Source organism: Cyrtonyx montezumae, unplaced genomic scaffold (assembly GCF_038088225.1).
Source record: "Cyrtonyx montezumae isolate F1298 unplaced genomic scaffold, pur_monq_1.0 scaffold_8, whole genome shotgun sequence".
NCBI classification, from domain to species: Eukaryota; Metazoa; Chordata; class Aves; order Galliformes; family Odontophoridae; genus Cyrtonyx; species Cyrtonyx montezumae.
In genome coordinates, this window is record NW_027072089.1 from 110,128,333 (window position 1) to 110,145,772 (window position 17,440).

Sequence of the window (17,440 nt, forward strand, 5' to 3'; positions counted from 1 at the left end):
ATGTGGAGCTCATTTATTGAAAATGTACTTAAATTCAGCTGTGGAAAAATTCATCACTAGAGTGTCCTGGAGATGGAAGGAGCTGTGCTACAGGGTTTACAGCCAGCTTGGCATTAAACCTGCAAGCTACAGTTAATTTATGCTCGTTGCCAGCTTTCTACTCTACCTGATGTCTCAGACTGGATTTGACTTAGGGCCTTATCTTGCTGAGCTGACTTCTGTCCTATGTTCTTGAAACCATATTTCTCAGTAATGTATGTTCTGTCATGAAAGGTACCCCACAATGTTAAATATCCAAATGATTATGTAAATAAGTTGCATATGCAAGTAAGAACGAAAGAGAAACATAAATACTACCAGGCAAAGAATTGTCTGTTTCCCTGTTCACTGGCTTGCAATGGTGTGTGAATTTGTACATTCCTGCTACAGAAGAAAGAGGCTGTGAGGACAGAAAGATGTGCAGCAAGCAATGCTTTGGGTTTTTTTGGCTATTTGTAAATACACCTAAACTAGGTGTATTTAAAAAAACCTAAACTGTAGGTTAGGAATGAAAACGAAAATTTTCCAATGTTTTGTTAGAATAATTAAGCACGGCTAAAAATTATTCTACTCTTAATGTTTGAACATTAAATAAGAATCTTTGTTTAATCTATGGTACACTGTAGATATGAATACATTTAGTCAGTTACAATACTTAATAACTTCAGAAATTGTGCAGAGAACAGCTAATATCTTAAACTGTTGGGCAAAGCTTCTGAACTCTTTGAGGCTTATCATGTGGGTGAAGTGTTTGGAGGTGACAGAAGGTTCTTTGACATCAGAGGGACAAATTGTTGCCATCTTGCTGGCTTGATTTTAAGTTACTGGATCCAAAGCATAGGCATCATGGTTCCTTTAATTAAGGGAAATAAATAAATAAGTCCTCAAAAACTTTTGCCTGGATGAACCCAGGTTCTCTCTTAAAAGCTTTCTGTGAGATGAGGAAAGAAAGATCTGAAATATGATGGTGATGGGGCTGGAAAATAGCGCCTGAAGCATACTGGAGAACTGAGAAATTGAGCTGAACTCTCTTAAGAGTTTGTTACAGATTAGGCTCCTGAAGTGCTGTGCTTCAGAAAAGATCTCTACAATGGAATGGGTTAGTAGTTTTAAGCTATAGGCTGACTGTAACTTACAAATGATGTGATTGACAAAGTAGCAAAACTATGAAGTGCAAAAATTAATCATGTAGGGTTGTTCAGGGTTTTCAAGCAATCTCATCTTGTAAGTATAATTTGTCCCTTGTTTGTGTACTAACATACATTTCTCCACTGCCATTCTTGTCAATAGCATTTCTGTGAATTTCTACCAGTGTGACTTAGTTCAGTCTGTGCATCTTGGCCTGAAGATACGAGCAGCCTTAGTTTGTATGTGGGAAGTTAACACATGCACTTCTGGAAAGAGCCAATACAGAGACAAAGAAAAAAAGTTCTGTTCTTCTGCTTCGTTGGAAAGGCATATGAAGATAAATATCGGATTTAATCAGAAGAATAATTTCTTAAAAAACATCAAAAGGAAATTAAGTTAAAATAAGTTGTGTGGCTAGTAATTGCAAAGCCAGAATTGGATGCTTTTAGAGCCTTCCTACTAAGTATTTGTTGAAACAAAGCTAGTTCAGTTTCTAGTTTCTGAGGCTGATGTTCAAAGTAGTTCTTACAAGGTAGTTCCAGTAGGGAATGCAGAATGTCTCAAAAATCTGTGTTATATACCTTTTTAAGAAAACTTGAACAGAACGTATTTAAAAAAAATCCCATATTGATTATGTTGTGTCATTTGCACTACAAAATCATTTTATTGCTGTCCTTTGCAAGATGTTGCGTTGCTTTTGAGGGTTCTCACTCTATCACCACTCTACTTTAGTTTCTAATACTGCTGCGTTAATTTATTCCTAAAGTCCCTGTGAGGTACTTCATTAGTACACTTGGATCTACTTTTTTTCTTCTCTGAGGTAGAGTTTTAGCACCGCTCAGCCAGTGAGGTTGCAGGTTTCTTCATCTAAGCCCTGAAATTCTTCTGTGTCTTATTGACTTGACTGGTTTATTTCCTTGCTTTCTTAGCTTCCCCATTTAAACTTTAGAATGTTACTTATCAAAGCAGCTTTTGGTCACTCTCTCATACTAAGCTTATTTTATAAGGTCATATTTCTTTAATTAATTTATTTTATTCTGAAGAGAAAAGTGAGGGAAAGAGACACCAGGCTTATAAATATATGTATATTATTAAAGGACAAAACTATTTGAACATGGAGAATATTACTGGTTGCATAAAGAGAATAGAATTAAACTGCTGTGTAGATGGACTTTACAAGAAAATTCTTAAAAAAAAATGAAAGAAGATAAAGCTTACTTGCGTAGAGAAATTGTCACATTATGTTTGTTTAGCATTTAAGGCTGCCTGTGGCAGAAGTTCCTGAAGCAAAATTGATTGTCCAGTTCCTCAAGTGGAATTAAATTTCTTTTTCTGTGTTCCTTTGCTGCTGTTGTGGATATGTGGATGTGTCTTTTGGGTTATTTCCAGGTCCGTCTAAAACAGTCCATAGTAGATTTTCAGTACCACGTATGTCCTTAGAGGGTTTGTCGATTGGTTCCAAATGAAGATTAAAGATGGGAAGTTGCTTTTGCACAGCAGCAAACTATGACAATACATCTGTTCATGTTTTATGATCCTCCTCCCATCTTTCACTTTTTTTTAACTTTGACTTTTCTGAATGTTTTTAATCTTCAAAAACAATGTTTAAAATGTAAAGATGCACAATGTGTTTGCGTCCAAAGATATTTTTGAGTACAATTTTTGTGTGCATTTGTAAAAGTTCTTCTGCATTAAGGCTTTCCCATTATCTATGATCAAGTACAGGAAAAAAAAGTTATAAAGAAATGATAACAGGAAAAAAAAAACCTGTTTTTGTAAGCACATTTAGATTGTGCTGTTTAAAATTGCAAGTCACTTGTGCATTATTGTTGGCCTACTTGAAGAGCATATTTACTGGGTGAGTGACTAAGTGCACTCTTGGTATGTGTTTCAGATGTATAATACTTATTATGGTTGAATAGTTCTATAGAAGCATTATTTGTGGCTTATGATAAATTACTTACAAGTATCACTTTACAGAAATTCTGATGGAACATACGAGCTTTTTAATGTGTAAACACCCATAGTAAATACAGTTGTTTTCTTTCAAGAAACAAATTTTATGTAAAGAAGCATTGTATTATTTGAGACCGGGGTGAGGGGAGAGTTGGGCATGGGCTTGTTGTTAACACTGTGTGCTGATATCATCCCCTTGAGAGCATTTATCGTAAAGGCATAATTGTGAGTGAAAGGGCATCAGTGGGTTGTCACTCGGAGCTGAAAGAGTGATTAAGAGCGCCTCTTTTGTAGAGTTTTTCATGTCATGCTGACTTCTTACTGCCAGCATCCATCTTGCAGAATTGCTCAGGAGGAGAATAAAGGAGGGAGCGGAGGTCAGGTCTGATGGATTACTTTTGCTGGCAAAAAGCCAACACTATTTTTTTTTTAATTTTGCAGAGTAAAGATGGGAAGACACCTTTGCACATGACAGCAATTCACGGAAGATTTTCAAGATCTCAAACCATCATTCAAAATGGTAAAAAAAAAAAAACAAACACAAAACACATGGGAAGGAGTAGTTCATATATAGCAGTATTTCATATGTTTTCCTCCTTTGTATTGACAGCAGCATACTGAAAGTCTCTTTCATATCTATTGTCCAGTAGTAGTTGGGTTAATGGTGGAGTCCAGTATATCTGCCTATAAAGTTTGTCAAATTGCATTGAAGAGCTGATTACTTTTCAGAATATAGGAAGAGCTGATTTGTTTTTCGTAAGCGAAGTTGCAGAACATTTGTCCCATATTATTAGATAGTGCTTCTCTCCATTTTGCTTATTGTTTATACTAAATTCAGAGCAGTTATTACTAGACAACCACTAATGTTGCTGAAATTATTATCAGTGCTGTTTTTCTGACAAAGATATCTGTATGCCAATACATATTCTTAGTTAATTTTTTTTTTATATTTTAGGAGCGGAAATAGACTGTGAAGATAAGAATGGAAATACTCCTTTGCACATAGCAGCTAGATATGGCCATGAGCTATTAATCAACACGCTGATTACGAGTGGTGCTGACACTGCAAAGTAGGTAACATTTGCTGACATGAGTGCAAGCTGAGAGAATTGAGAGTTGTATTTATTAGACTAATAAGACTACTAGGATTTTTTACACATTGTCTACAGTTTGAAACAGGAAATACTTTGTGTTATCCTGTACTGTCCTTTTAAGTGTCTGCATAACACATCACAACCTGTATAAAAAGGAAATGTTTTTTTTTTCTCTGTAAAGCAGTGTATTTGAAATAAAATCTCTGGAAGTTTTAATAGACTGTTGCACTGAATTAGTACACCCTGCCTAGTAAGAAAGCAATTAATATGTGAGGCTTTTCTATAGATTAGTTAGGTAGTTTGGTGAGCAAGCTATGCACGTTCACTTTGACATAGTCATGATTGTTTTATTTCAATTGTAATGAAAGTGTGATACCTGATTATGATGTATCTTAGGCGGGGTATACATGGGATGTTTCCTCTCCATTTGGCAGCATTAAGTGGATTTTCAGACTGCTGCAGAAAGCTCCTTTCATCAGGTAGGATGCTCTTTAAAATCCTCTGATGGCTTTATAATTAATTTTTATTCCATAGAATAACTCTTAATTTAATAATATACAGGAGTCTTTAGAGCTTACTAGTAGCCTGGGTACAGCTTGTATTTTGTTTTAATGGACTGTCTGTGGGAAAAGTGAATGTAAACTTGTACTGAAGTAATTTCTTTCCATGAAAAAAATAATCCACATTAAACAATATTTTATAAGCTATAGAGACACTGTTTCTAAGTGGCCAAAGTGCTGGAGTAACTGGTTCAGGCTTAATATGACTTCAAGAAGAAAGGCTAATGTTCTAATCACTTTATCCAACATCTTTCATGTCCCTTCCATTATGTCTTCAGTTTCATACAAGTTTGTTTATTCTTGCCTATTCCTTTAGCAGACAGTGTGATAGCTCTGAAGACTCTGTGACTGCTCATTTAGAAATTTGCATTGTTATTTTATTGTTAATGTAATTTCTTGCTTAAAAACAAGTTGAAGTTGAGCGTATGGAATGGAGTAAGGGAAGTTTTATTTACATGAAATAATTCAGAGGAAGTATAGATTCATCAGTCCAAGTTCTGGTTAAGATGGGAAGTAGTTTCAGTTTTTCTAATTAATTACTGCTTCTGTGTGAGTGGATCTTATGCTGATTTTTGCAGGTCACTTAAAACAGAAGTCAGTTTTGTGGGTTTTTTTTCCTGTAGCTAATACTGCTCAGAGGAGAGAGTTTGTGCCCTTGCTTATTTTTTTCCAACACTTGTGTTACTCTGTGATGTGTAATTCAGATACAGCCTTTATAAATTCCTTATTTGCAGCACAACAGGCTAAGAATGAATTAGGGAACGCTGAGTTTGTGAGTAGAAGAGTATGTGTGTGCTAATTGGTGTCAAATCATTAAAAAAAAAAAGAGGGATTGTCCTGAGCATATAATTTCCTGAACACAGTTTGTCTGAGGTGCTTGAGATGTACCATTTCTTTTATTTGACTATGTAGACTTTATCTTTCCTGCTACAGCTTTTTTCTTCAAATACCTATTCTAATGAAGATAAGTTTGACCAACTGGTTTTTAGTTACTTATTTTATAATGCATGGCTTGAGGACTGTCTTTCTCATAGAAATACCAGGGCAAAGTTAAGGCTTAAATGTTAACATTAACTGTGGATCTCCAGCTTAGTGAAGGTCTTTGCCTGGGACTAGAGAGCTAAAGCAAAGGATGAAGTGTAAATTGCTTCTGGATTTGGTAGTGTTGGTACCTCCCTCCTTATTTGAAAGAAAAAGTTATCTGTAAAACATTTAGAAGTTCTAGCTTATTCTGAAGTTCTCCTATTATATTCATGGATATTATGTCCAGTACTGAATTACACAGAAATACTAGTAGTTAAATGAGGAAGAACACTGCTTCTTACCTCAACATTGCAAATTGTGTTTTACTTTTTCCTTTTCAGTTTTATTTGTATGTTTTTCAGAACACTGCAAATATCAATAACTAGTTTCTCATTTGAAACTGAGTTGTGTTTTCAGTGCTTCAGTGTTTTTTTACAAGTAGCTGTGAAGTTTGCTTTGCAAGCATTTTCTCTTAAGGGTACACGAGAACAGTTTTGTGGAAGCCTGCGTTGCATAACTGCTTTACAAATACTTGATTTATAGGTTTTGACATAGACACACCAGATGACTTTGGTAGAACTTGTCTTCACGCAGCTGCAGCTGGAGGGTATGTAAAAAGTATTCATGTTTGTATTTTTGTGTTCATTTTTTAATTGCTGATCATTCCTTTTTTTATTATTATTATTCTTTCTTCTTTGCATTTCTCCTATGCTCTCCCCTTGGAATTATGTAAATGTGAAAATAATTTCAAGATGAATTCCATCTACAAGCAATAAAAAATAATTAAATATTCAGCTCTATAAGTATTACTGGAGTACAGTGTCCAGGTATCATCAGCTTTATCTTAGGTTTATGCTTGGGGATGAACTGGATTTTTTTTTAATTTCCCATGGGTGATGGTACAATTGCGAAGATGTTGTGCCCTGCTAGATCACTGTAGGATATGAGGTGAGGAAAAGCAACTTTAGGAAATACATTTTACCATATCCATAAACAAAAGATCAATCAAGCGAAATTATAAGCCGTAATTAAATTCCACAGTTTAGATGGATGAAGTGGTCAGAACTACTTGTTCATCACTTGAGTTGTGACCTATATTGATTATTGTTATTGTATTGTAGGTTATCTATAGCAGCTACTCAAAATTGCCTGGAAGAATTGGGTAATAAATTTCATGATACACTTTGTGGGACACAAAAACTCCATTATAATGATATTTTCATTTTCGATCTTACTTAAGTAATACTGCTAAATAATCATCCTCAGTGAAAAGTTACTTGTTAGGTACATTCTTGTTACAAATGGTAAGGTTAAAATGCTATCTTTCCATATAAAAGCACATGATTTGTGACTCATTCCCTCATTCATCTCCAATTTAGAAAAGTTATTAAGATTTTGTTTAAAGAGGCAGTATTGTACATCTGTTACTGTGATCATATTGTACTGAAAATGAATGGCTTAAGTAAAATATTTGCATTACATTGCAACTTACATTTGAGCTTCAAATATATAGCTTAAAAACTTGTTTCTGTGTTGGAATCCTGGTAGCTAAAATCATGTGCTGTTCAGGTATAGTTTTTATTTTACTTTATTTTATTTTAAAAATTGAATTTTCTATTAAGAGTTAATGTCCATGTCCTGTATGCGTGCCATTTGATATCAATACAGTTTCTGTACGTGGTCATGAAAAAATTTGTGTTCTTTTCTGATTTGGTTCTGGCAACTATGAAATGTATATTACATATAGAAATTCACAGCAAATATACTTTTCAAAAGTTTTTGTGTGGTTCAGTTGTAATAAGAATACCATCTAAGATGTATTTGTAGCAGTTCTGGCAGTTATAAAGGCCAACATTAAGAAACTGTAATCTGCAATCACAAGCAATATTGCATTGATTTAATAGGAATTTGGAGTGCCTAAATCTTTTGCTGAATACTGGTGCAGATTTCAACAAAAAGGACAGATTTGGGAGGTAAGAAATTTTAGAATTATATTTTGAAGGGTTTCTGAAGTGTTAGAAAACTCATATTGCTACGAGGGCAAACCCGTGCATTTCAGCTTATGTGCTCTTAAAAAATTATGTCCTTCATAAAGTATTCTGTATTAAAAGTAAGTATTAATGACTGCATTACCTACTCAGCTGCAGTGTTAAGAGCCTTCATTGCTTAGAACATGAATTTAATGAGTTTATATTTCACTCATTCAATGTCATTAGCAGTGTTTTCCAAATAATATATCAGTCTGTTTGTTTTTATTATAACTTCCTTATCTTCCTCTTGTTATATTTGTCTATTATTGTTCTTTTCCTTGTTTGTGCCCAGAACTTGTTTGCAATGACATTAATTTCTATTTTTAGTGTAGAATTATTTAACTTCAGAGTGCACAGCCACTACTTGTGCAAAATCTCACATCACATCCTGAAATCATTGCATTACTCCTGCCATTCACATCCTGGAAGATCAGATGTTCCAGGATGTGAGTGGCAGGAGTAGCTCATGAGGGAAATGTTAAGGGATATAGAGTTGTATTTTGCTTTGAATTCTTCTGTTCTTTCCTGAGAAAGCAACAGTTGTTTGTCACAACTTCTCTCATTGACAGTTTTGTTTTGTTTGGTTTTAACTTGCCTGTTACAGAAAACAATTGTTTCCATGGATGAAAACAATGAAAATAGTTAAAACTTAAGAAAAAAAATTCTGGAGGAGAGAAGTAGAACATTTGAAATGCCTTCTACCCTCAAAATTGAAAAATTTGTAGTAGCAATCAGTATTTGTAAATAGAAACTGGGATTCTGTATCATTATGGTGCTAAAATGCTTTATTTTGAGAACTGAAGATGGAATAAGTTTCCCTTGATGTGATTCATCGGAATTAATATTTCAACATGTCATGATTTTGTTGCAAGAAAACAATGTATGTTTTCAAGCTTTTCCTTCAGTAATGCCTCTGATATGTTATTATAGTTAGAAATACTGCATGCCTCTATTAGCTAAAAATATATTTTTGTAGAAAATATTGACTCGCTAACTGCTGTTTTGACCTTGTTTAGTTGCTGTGCAATTCTTGAACTTGTCCGTATTTGTTGTGTAGCTGGAATCACCTATTTAACCAAAAATGTCTAATGTAAACTATTTTTCTCTTGATGTTTAAACAAGAAAATTCATATAAAAGTCTCATAATGCATTGTATATGCTAGCTGACAGACATGTCTCCTAGATAGTCTGTGTTATTAAATGGCCCTTAGAAGATAATTTTTAATATTGTATTATGCATTCCTTACTGCAAATATTTGTAAAAAGGGAAAGGAGGATTTAAGTTTCATTTTCGTTTGCATTTTCTGTCTCTCTAGTATTATTTTGCTGTTATTTACCATTGTACTTTTTATTCAAATGTGTACTAAAGAACTCCACTCCATTATGCTGCTGCCAATTGTAATTATCAGTGCCTGTTTGCCCTTGTGGGATCTGGAGCTAGTGTGAACGACCTTGATGAGAGGGGTTGTACACCTCTGCACTATGCAGCTGCATCAGACACAGATGGAAAGTAAGTGTGGCATGCTTTGTCCTACAGAAATTATCCTTAGAAACATCTGAGCAGGGACTTTTGGGTGCATTCTGCCATCAACTTTGCTGAATATATCTTTTATATTTTTTTAAAGGTTAAAACTGGAGGTGGCTTGTTCAATGTGTTGTAATTTTTTTTTAATTACATTCTGTAATGCAGATGCCCCGATGGTGCACAGTTTTTGATCCCACCTGTTCTGAAGTAGTAGAACTAATCTGTGACGGACAGTAGGCCTACGTCAGGATAAAGATGAACTAGACATTAAATACCACTTTATCTGTTTGGGATTTGATTAAACTATTTGTGTTTGTTTCTGATAACAACTGTCTTGTTATCAGAAATTTTTGTGAAGTAGTTAAACTTGTATCAACGAAATGCATCCAAAAGCCTTCATAAATCCATAAATGCCTTTTATGTGTGTTAGTTTTGTAATTAATTATTATACTTAATGGAATTTGAAATTACTTCAGTGCATACACATGAAGCTTATGGAGATAGACAAAATTGATGAGGTGTGTTGAGTATCAGATATTGTGTGTGTAACAGACATTAGGGGAGAGTCTCTTCTGTGCATGCTCATTCATGTGTAGGTCAAAACAGACCAGTGCGCAGCATCCCATTACAAATGCATACAGCAGCACCTTCCTGGAAAGTAATGCTTTTTGGTGCCATATCATCTTATTTGAGTGCAGCAATGTTTAAAAGGTGAGGTAGCCGTTTGGAATGAGGCACACAACTTGCATGTGGGATTCTGAAGGATAAATACGGAATACTTTCATGGCTGTGTAACTCGTGTTTAAAGTAAATGCCTTTTTATGTAAAGACAGATTTCAAAAGAAGACTGTCTGACATTCTTTATAAATGCATTCAGTTTCTTCTGGAATTTGTTGAAATAGTACTGCTTCAACTGCACTTTTAACATGTGTCATCCGAAATCCGGGGAGAAAACTCTCTGATTCCAGTGTGGTATGAGAAAGCAGCATTCCTTTTATTCCTCACAATACACACCGGATGACTTGACAAATCAAGCATGCCTTCTCAGAGTTCAGGTTCTACACATAAACAGTTAAGACAGCAATATGCAATACATTGGCATACATATTCATTCTTTCCCAAAAACTCATTCATTAATATATGGTAATGTCCTTTTGGGCATGCTTGGTAGTTGCCTCTGGTGGTCTCAAACCACTTCTCTTTTTTTCCACCATCAGCTTCATCGCAGTGACTTTCAGCTGACCATTAGCTGTTTTTCCCCAACTGGGCACATTGCTATTGCTTGTTACATCAAAATGAGCAACTTTCTATCTTAGTGCACTATAACCCAAAACAATATATGTGAAATCTGAGGAAGAAGTCCTTGCACCCACTGGGTGCAAGGTAAAAGTAGGCTGTTGTGATTCCAGTGCTCCCATGAAGCAGCATCATTGAGAAAAACATGGCTGTTCACACACCAAGCACAGCTAAACTGGGAAGTGTTAGAGCTAGCACTCACTGATTCCTTTTCCTAAACTAATGCATTCGTCCTTAAACTAATACACTGACCCCTGTTGCTAAACCAGCTGCTATCACCTGTTGGGTTAAGATTAATTTTAGCTTCATGTTTGCTTAGAAAACTTCCAAACTGCAGTAGTTCTTCAAATGGTGCAATTTTTTCTGCCTGCCTTATGAAAGGGACAGTTGCAAATTATGAGTGTAATGTTGCAGAGCTTTAGGAGATAACTAAAAAAGTTGTCTTGAGAAGCCATGTGGTATTGGTGTTCTGATTAACAGTTGACTCTCTGAAGGACAGACTATGGAGCACAATAGCCCAAGGAAGAAGCTTTTAATGTTGATTCAACAAGATGATTAGGAACAGCTGGAAAGCCAATGCTGCTCAGCTCATATTTAGAATAGGAATTAAGCTAAAAATGATCACTGATTTGGAATACAAAGCCTGGGAAAAGTATCAGGAAGTGATCTACAGGTATATGGAAATTCCAGATGTATTTAAGTGTTTTTATGGTCTCTGTTCAGATTCTTTAAAGACCAGATTTAGAGACAAGGACATTTTTGTTGAAAATTATTTTCCTGTTTGTTCCTGTCTGCAAGTGCTTCAGAACTGGAATGTACACCAGTAAGCCTTACTTTGACATATTGGAGAAGGTCACAGACTAAAGCAAACTAAGCATCATGTTAGGGGAAAAAGCGTGATCTTTCTATATATATTAAAATTATGTAGTAGTACGCCACCAAATAAACGTGAAATAAGTTGGATTTATTTGGGCTTTCAGAAATTTTGATTCCATCTCCTTTTTGAGAGGCCTTTTGAAGGCACTCGGGTATTCAGAAGATGGGAAGTTAATCTTTATGGACGAGAAGAAACAGTACAACTATTGATTTGTTTTATATTTGTTGGCATGCTACTTGAGAACTTCTAGAAGACTTCACTTCTTGCAAAGCACATTGAGTTTTCTGTGCATGAACAAATTCACAAAGGACAAACGTATAGAAACTCATATACATACGGCCACTGGTGTTTCTTGTTTTTAAGCTCTGCAAAACTTTGGTTAAATGGTGAACAACGTGAAATTATTAACGAATAGGAATCATGTAGTGTTCGTGTGTGAAGTCTTTCTTAACAAAAACATAGTACTAGTTCTTTAAGAGAGAGCTGACATCACTGTCCCATTTTTCATCCTCCTGGCTTGAGTGTCGGTACTTGAAACTGCTGATCTGCCTTACAACCTCAAGTTACAAGAGGAAGGATTGGTAGGATATGAGTATGTCATCAACTGTGTTTAGAGTGTGTATATATATAAATCAACACATTAGTGTCTGGTCACTGTGGCTCTGTTGGACTAGATTCTGAAGCACTCAGCTGTTAGCTCTTTTCCTTCCATATTAAGTGCAGAAAAACATACTGGTAGATCGTATAAAATACAAAAATAGTAATAATTTGTATTAACAAAAGTATCAGCAACTGTATTAGCTAAGAGGAAAATAGCCATGGAATATTAGTTGTAGCCAAGTCATGATTCAGAAGGTTCTGGATGTACACAGAGAGGTTCTTTCAGATTTTGGAAACTTTGTGATTGATCTTAGCACTCGGTGTACTCAGATGTTCTTTAGTCCCAGCCAATATTGTATATTAAATTACTAATCTTTACTGCATTCTTTTTTCCAATTGAGTTGGGATGATTTATAATATTTTAAAATAAGCTTGAAATTCAACATTTAGATATATGGTTCCATATTTCAATCTAAACAGGTGCCTGGAATACTTGCTAAGAAATGATGCCAATCCGGGGATCCGAGACAAGCAAGGATACAATGCAGTTCATTATTCTGCTGCCTATGGTCATCGCTTGTGTCTTGAATTGGTAAGGAAACTTTTATTACAGGTGAAGGATGTAACAGCTGTCCTCACAGAGCACGATGCTAAGGCCAGGGCATTCCTCCACCTTCATTCTTCATGTCAGCTTAGGTTGCTAGTGGTTTTCAGTCCCTGGGAGAAGAAATCTTTAAACACTTGGTACTCTGAAAATAGAGGCAAGATGCTAGATACCGTTGTTAAAAGGTAGCATATTCTGAGATGAATAGTAAGAATGGCTGAAGATACCTGATGTTAGTTTTACATTGCTTTGGGTTTTTGTTTTGTTTTTTTAATTTAGACTCTGTTAAAACAGTTAAATTTTTTCTTTATGGTTGAAGTGAAATAACCTTCAGATGAGTGTTAAGAAATTTCATGGATTTCATCTGAAGGAGTAAATTAAAAAGTAGAGAAAACCTGTCAAGTAAGGCTGCCTTAAAGTACATAGGGTAAACTAATGGCCTTACAATCCAATTTTAGGTAGAAGGGCCTTGATTAGGTTTGGTGGATCCCTTTGCAAAAACATGCATCTTACTTGAATGAGATAATTTTGCCTGCTCTGTGTTGTACAACGTAATATTTTTGTGCAGATTGTACTTCTATGTTCAAATGTATTAAAATATAAAATTCGGAATGTTTTTAACTGCAGATTGCGAGTGAAACGCCTCTAGATGTGGTAAGTGTGTTTGATTTCTCACTTTTAAAGTACTGTGCAGGAAAAGGGAATGTGCCATTTTAAAAATACTGCTCCCTATTGTCAGACTTAATCAAATATCCTTCAGTGCCTGGATGTATTATTTAATTTCAGTTGCAGTGTAGATTTCATTGCAGTTTGGCATTGTAAAATACAAAAAAAATTTTTAAGCTGTGAGTTGGCTTAACCTATTGTATGACTGGTGTAAAACTGTGATTGTGAAAACTTAGTGAACTGAATGTATTGGGTGTTCTTCAAACACTTTGAATTCTGCCACTGTAATAAACTAAATACAGTTGTGAAAAAGACCCGGGATTAAAAGTTGAAAAACATTTGAAAGCACCAAGTAGGAATGTATACATTTTTTTCCTTGCAATTGTTCTTCTCACCAGTTCTGAACTTCCCTTCGTATGAGTGTCATCTATTTTATTTCATACGATTGCTTTGGAAGAAGCTTAATTTTACACTCATTTCTTATTTAATTATTGCATTATTACACAAAATTAAGTAACTTTAGGAGATGAATATGGGGGAGGGGTTGCAGTAATTGCAGTTCAAAGCCATTAAAAGGTTGGAATGGATCCAGAATTGTTAAGGAAACTATAATTCTTTCTGTTTTATTTTTTAATTTGTGTGTACTGGAAGCTAGCAATTATTGCTGAATGCTTTTAAAGGTAACAAGTTTTTGTACTTACTCAGACTTTCTCTGTTAAGCTAATGGAAACATCAGGTACTGACATGCTGAACGATTCAGACAACAGAGCACCTATAAGTCCACTACATTTAGCAGTAAGTACTTCAGTAGTCAGTGATGAGACCTCCTCTAGTTGCAAGCAGTTGATGATGTGGTTTTGATTTATTCTGCTGGTGGTTGGTTTTGGTTTTGGTGGGTTTTTTGTTTTGTTTTGAAGTAGGCCAGTAAAATCAATGAAACCTGAAAATACAATGCATAATCCTCCTGAATGTCCCATACAGGATGATTTTTGCCTTTCCCTTGAAGCTTGCCCTGTGGAACAGCCTTTGCTTTGAATCTTACAATTAAGATTTATGTTATGAGTTATATTATTTAAACTTTTATAAAACCATGTTCTATGAATAATGTTTTTGTTTTTTGCTTTTTGCATTTTTTAACCATCATAATTTATTATAAGAAATGTTTATCTTCAGTGCTTCAAGAAAAGATTGCAGAAACAGTAGGAGAAAATAACCTGTTGAAACATCTAGAAGTTGGGACCTGAAAAACAGCTCAATATGTAACTTTATTCTTTTCACTGGAGTCCTCGCAGTGGAAAAAACCTCAATGTACTTTCTGAAAATAGCCTAGGTCTCATGTAGTACGTATATTGCTATATATATGGCAAAGGGAAAACTAATCTCATACTGGTAAAAGAAACCAGTTGAAGAGACTGTTCCTGCAAATGAGTTTTTCTTCTGGGAATAGGGGTTCCGTATCTATGAGAAGAAATTCAGAGTTTACTATGGAAGCATAAAACCATAGTTGTAGTTGTTTATTTTCATCACTTATTTTGATGTTAAGTGTAAAGACAGAGCTACATTTTCGATGTTTTATTTTGTTTTATCCTTATATGTCCATTCTTGTCTTTTACTGTTTCATTTTTTAAGCCCCTTTTATTTTTACCAGTGATGGTAGCTAATTGTACTGTATTTTTACCTACAGAACTTTACACTTTTTTTTTCCCCAAAATGTTTTATTTAAAACCTCATAGATACTAGTTACGTTTGCGTATGTCACTCAAAATAGTGTGAGAATGATGTAACTTTAATGTAAAGAATGAAACGTGGTCTTCAGAATACTGATGGTTTTACGAACTGGAGGCATAGAAAATTGTATGAAAATACTTTGTTGTTTATTTGAAGAATGAAATGAAAAAGCACCGACCTCCCTGCTGAAGGAGTTTTTGGAATTAGTTGTAAATACTTTGTAATGATTCATATGCTGCATCAGGAGCTCTTCCATATGTGAAAAGGAAAATACTCTCTTCACTGTTTCCTTTACATAATCCTGGGAAAACTGAAATATTTTCTTATTCTCTTAGGCTTACCATGGCCATCATCAAGCTCTGGAAGTGCTCGTACAGTCACTGCTAGACCTTGACGTGAGGAATAATAATGGAAGGACACCACTGGATCTTGCTGCCTTCAAGGGACACGTTGAGTGTGTAGATGTGCTCATTAATCAGGGAGCATCAATCTTGGTGAAAGATTATGTTGTAAAGAGGACCCCAATACACGCAGCAGGTTTGTGCTAACTGACAGACTCTTAAAATTTTGGCTTTTGAAGTAGATTTTCCTTCATCTTTCGAAGTCTCTTTATGTTCTAAGAAATTATGTTTAGGAATGGATGATGACTTTTAGGTTACTGTTAAGACCTCTGGATCTTTATATACCTAGAGGTATAGACTATATTACTAGTGGTAACAAAGCACTTAAGGGTAGAAACCTGTATTAAGCTCATAAATGATTTAGCTTATGCATTGCTGTTTTCTGCTACTGCCTAAAAGGGTGTGTGGAATGGTATGGGTTAGACAGGACATAAAACCATTTAGTTCCAACCTTGTCCATTCAGCTAGCAAGACTAGTTGTACTGAGAGGTGTCAGCAGTATGTTCTTGCTTCTCTTCTCATCTTTCACACAGCCCAAATATAGATATGTGTTTGTGTTGCCTCTTTTGGCAGTAAAATATTCCAGTCAGTTTGAGAAGTGACTTGAAAACTGTTTTGCTTCTTCCGAGTTTCATGTAACTTCTTACATATTTTCAAATAACAACAAAATTTTGTAGTATTTTTTGCCTTTCCAAGAAATCTATCAATTCAAAGTCTGACAGTCATGCTTTATTCTCAATTTTTTCTTGTCTTTGAAAATAGGGTTGTTTGAATTGACATTATTGTTACAAGCTACATGGCTACACTTGCAATCAAATTCCATGTATGATTGTCTGTGTATGTGTTTGCTTGTTTTAAAGCACAGGTAAAAATTGTGCTGACTCTTATACTTAATTATTCCTTCCTGTGGACAGTGTATAAGCATACATTCCTACAGCTAATGTGTGCAGCCCTGTTTGTATGCTAAAAAACAAATATCTGTTGGGAACTGATGTTTGCAATTGATTCTGTGTGATACTAAATAATTGAGAATATCTCATATCTGAAATCATTGAGTGTTCATGGTTTTTTTTTTTGTTTTAATTTCAATTATATCAGTGATAAAGCTGTACACTGGCTTCTCAAACTATTGAGTGTTAGAGTGAGCAAGATAGTGCTCTATTTCATCTGCATATTTGTAGACAGTTCTTGTAAAACTGGTATTTTAATGATGTTTTACAGCTACAAACGGTCACTCTGAATGTTTGCGACTATTGATAGGAAATGCAGAACCACAGAACGCAGTGGACATTCAAGATGGAAATGGACAGTAAGTTTTAAAAATACAGATTCTAATTTTCACAGATTACCTCATTTTATAAAAGGGCAAAACCAAATACTATTTTACATTGGTGACTTTTACTTTGTTGCTTTCACAGGAGGTAATATTTGAACTGAGACAAGTGAGTGCATATTTTGCAATAAACAGTTTCAGCTGTGAAATGTATCTTGTTCAACTGGGAATACTTTAATCAGGAATTCAGAATTAGTGGAAATAAGTTAATTTTCTTGAATCTCCTGGCATTCTTGGAATGAAGGTAGTGCTAGAGGAGCTTGCTGCTAGTCTTCATTAGTAGTCTAAATTTTCAGTGTTCTTTGGTAGTGCCCAGTGCCATGATAAGAGGCAACAGGCACAAACTGAAACACACTAAGTTCCATCTGAACATCAGGAATCACTTCTTTTCTTCAAGGGTGACAGAGCACAGTGGCTTCCCAGAGAGGTTCTATAGTTTTCTCAGTGAGCATCTTCAAAAACCACCTGGTCATGAGCTTGGCTAGGCTGATGTGGGTGTTCCTGCTGGAACAGGGGGTGGACCAGATGGGCTCAGAGGTCTCTGCCAACCTCAACCATTTTCTGTGTGTGTGTGTGTGTG

At 35.1% G+C, this 17,440-nt stretch overlaps 1 protein-coding gene across 3 annotated transcripts in view; it reads left to right on the plus strand.

Moving 5' to 3' along the window:
* The window catches only part of ANKRD28 (ankyrin repeat domain 28), a 106,691-nt gene that overhangs the window by 79,452 nt on the left and 9,799 nt on the right, over window positions 1-17,440 (plus strand). For 2 of the 3 annotated variants that reach the window (XM_065753163.1, XM_065753162.1), the window contains exons 9-19: window positions 3,565-3,643; window positions 4,079-4,193; window positions 4,614-4,696; window positions 6,344-6,407; window positions 7,705-7,773; window positions 9,200-9,340; window positions 12,609-12,720; window positions 13,360-13,386; window positions 14,119-14,193; window positions 15,462-15,663; window positions 16,749-16,836. In XM_065753163.1, coding sequence (XP_065609235.1) covers window positions 3,565-3,643; window positions 4,079-4,193; window positions 4,614-4,696; window positions 6,344-6,407; window positions 7,705-7,773; window positions 9,200-9,340; window positions 12,609-12,720; window positions 13,360-13,386; window positions 14,119-14,193; window positions 15,462-15,663; window positions 16,749-16,836 — 1,055 coding nt within the window. Of the gene's footprint in view, window positions 1-3,564; window positions 3,644-4,078; window positions 4,198-4,613; window positions 4,697-6,343; window positions 6,408-7,704; window positions 7,774-9,199; window positions 9,341-12,608; window positions 12,721-13,359; window positions 13,387-14,118; window positions 14,194-15,461; window positions 15,664-16,748; window positions 16,837-17,440 lie in introns of those variants that run through there. The other variant, XM_065753164.1, reaches the window with a different exon arrangement.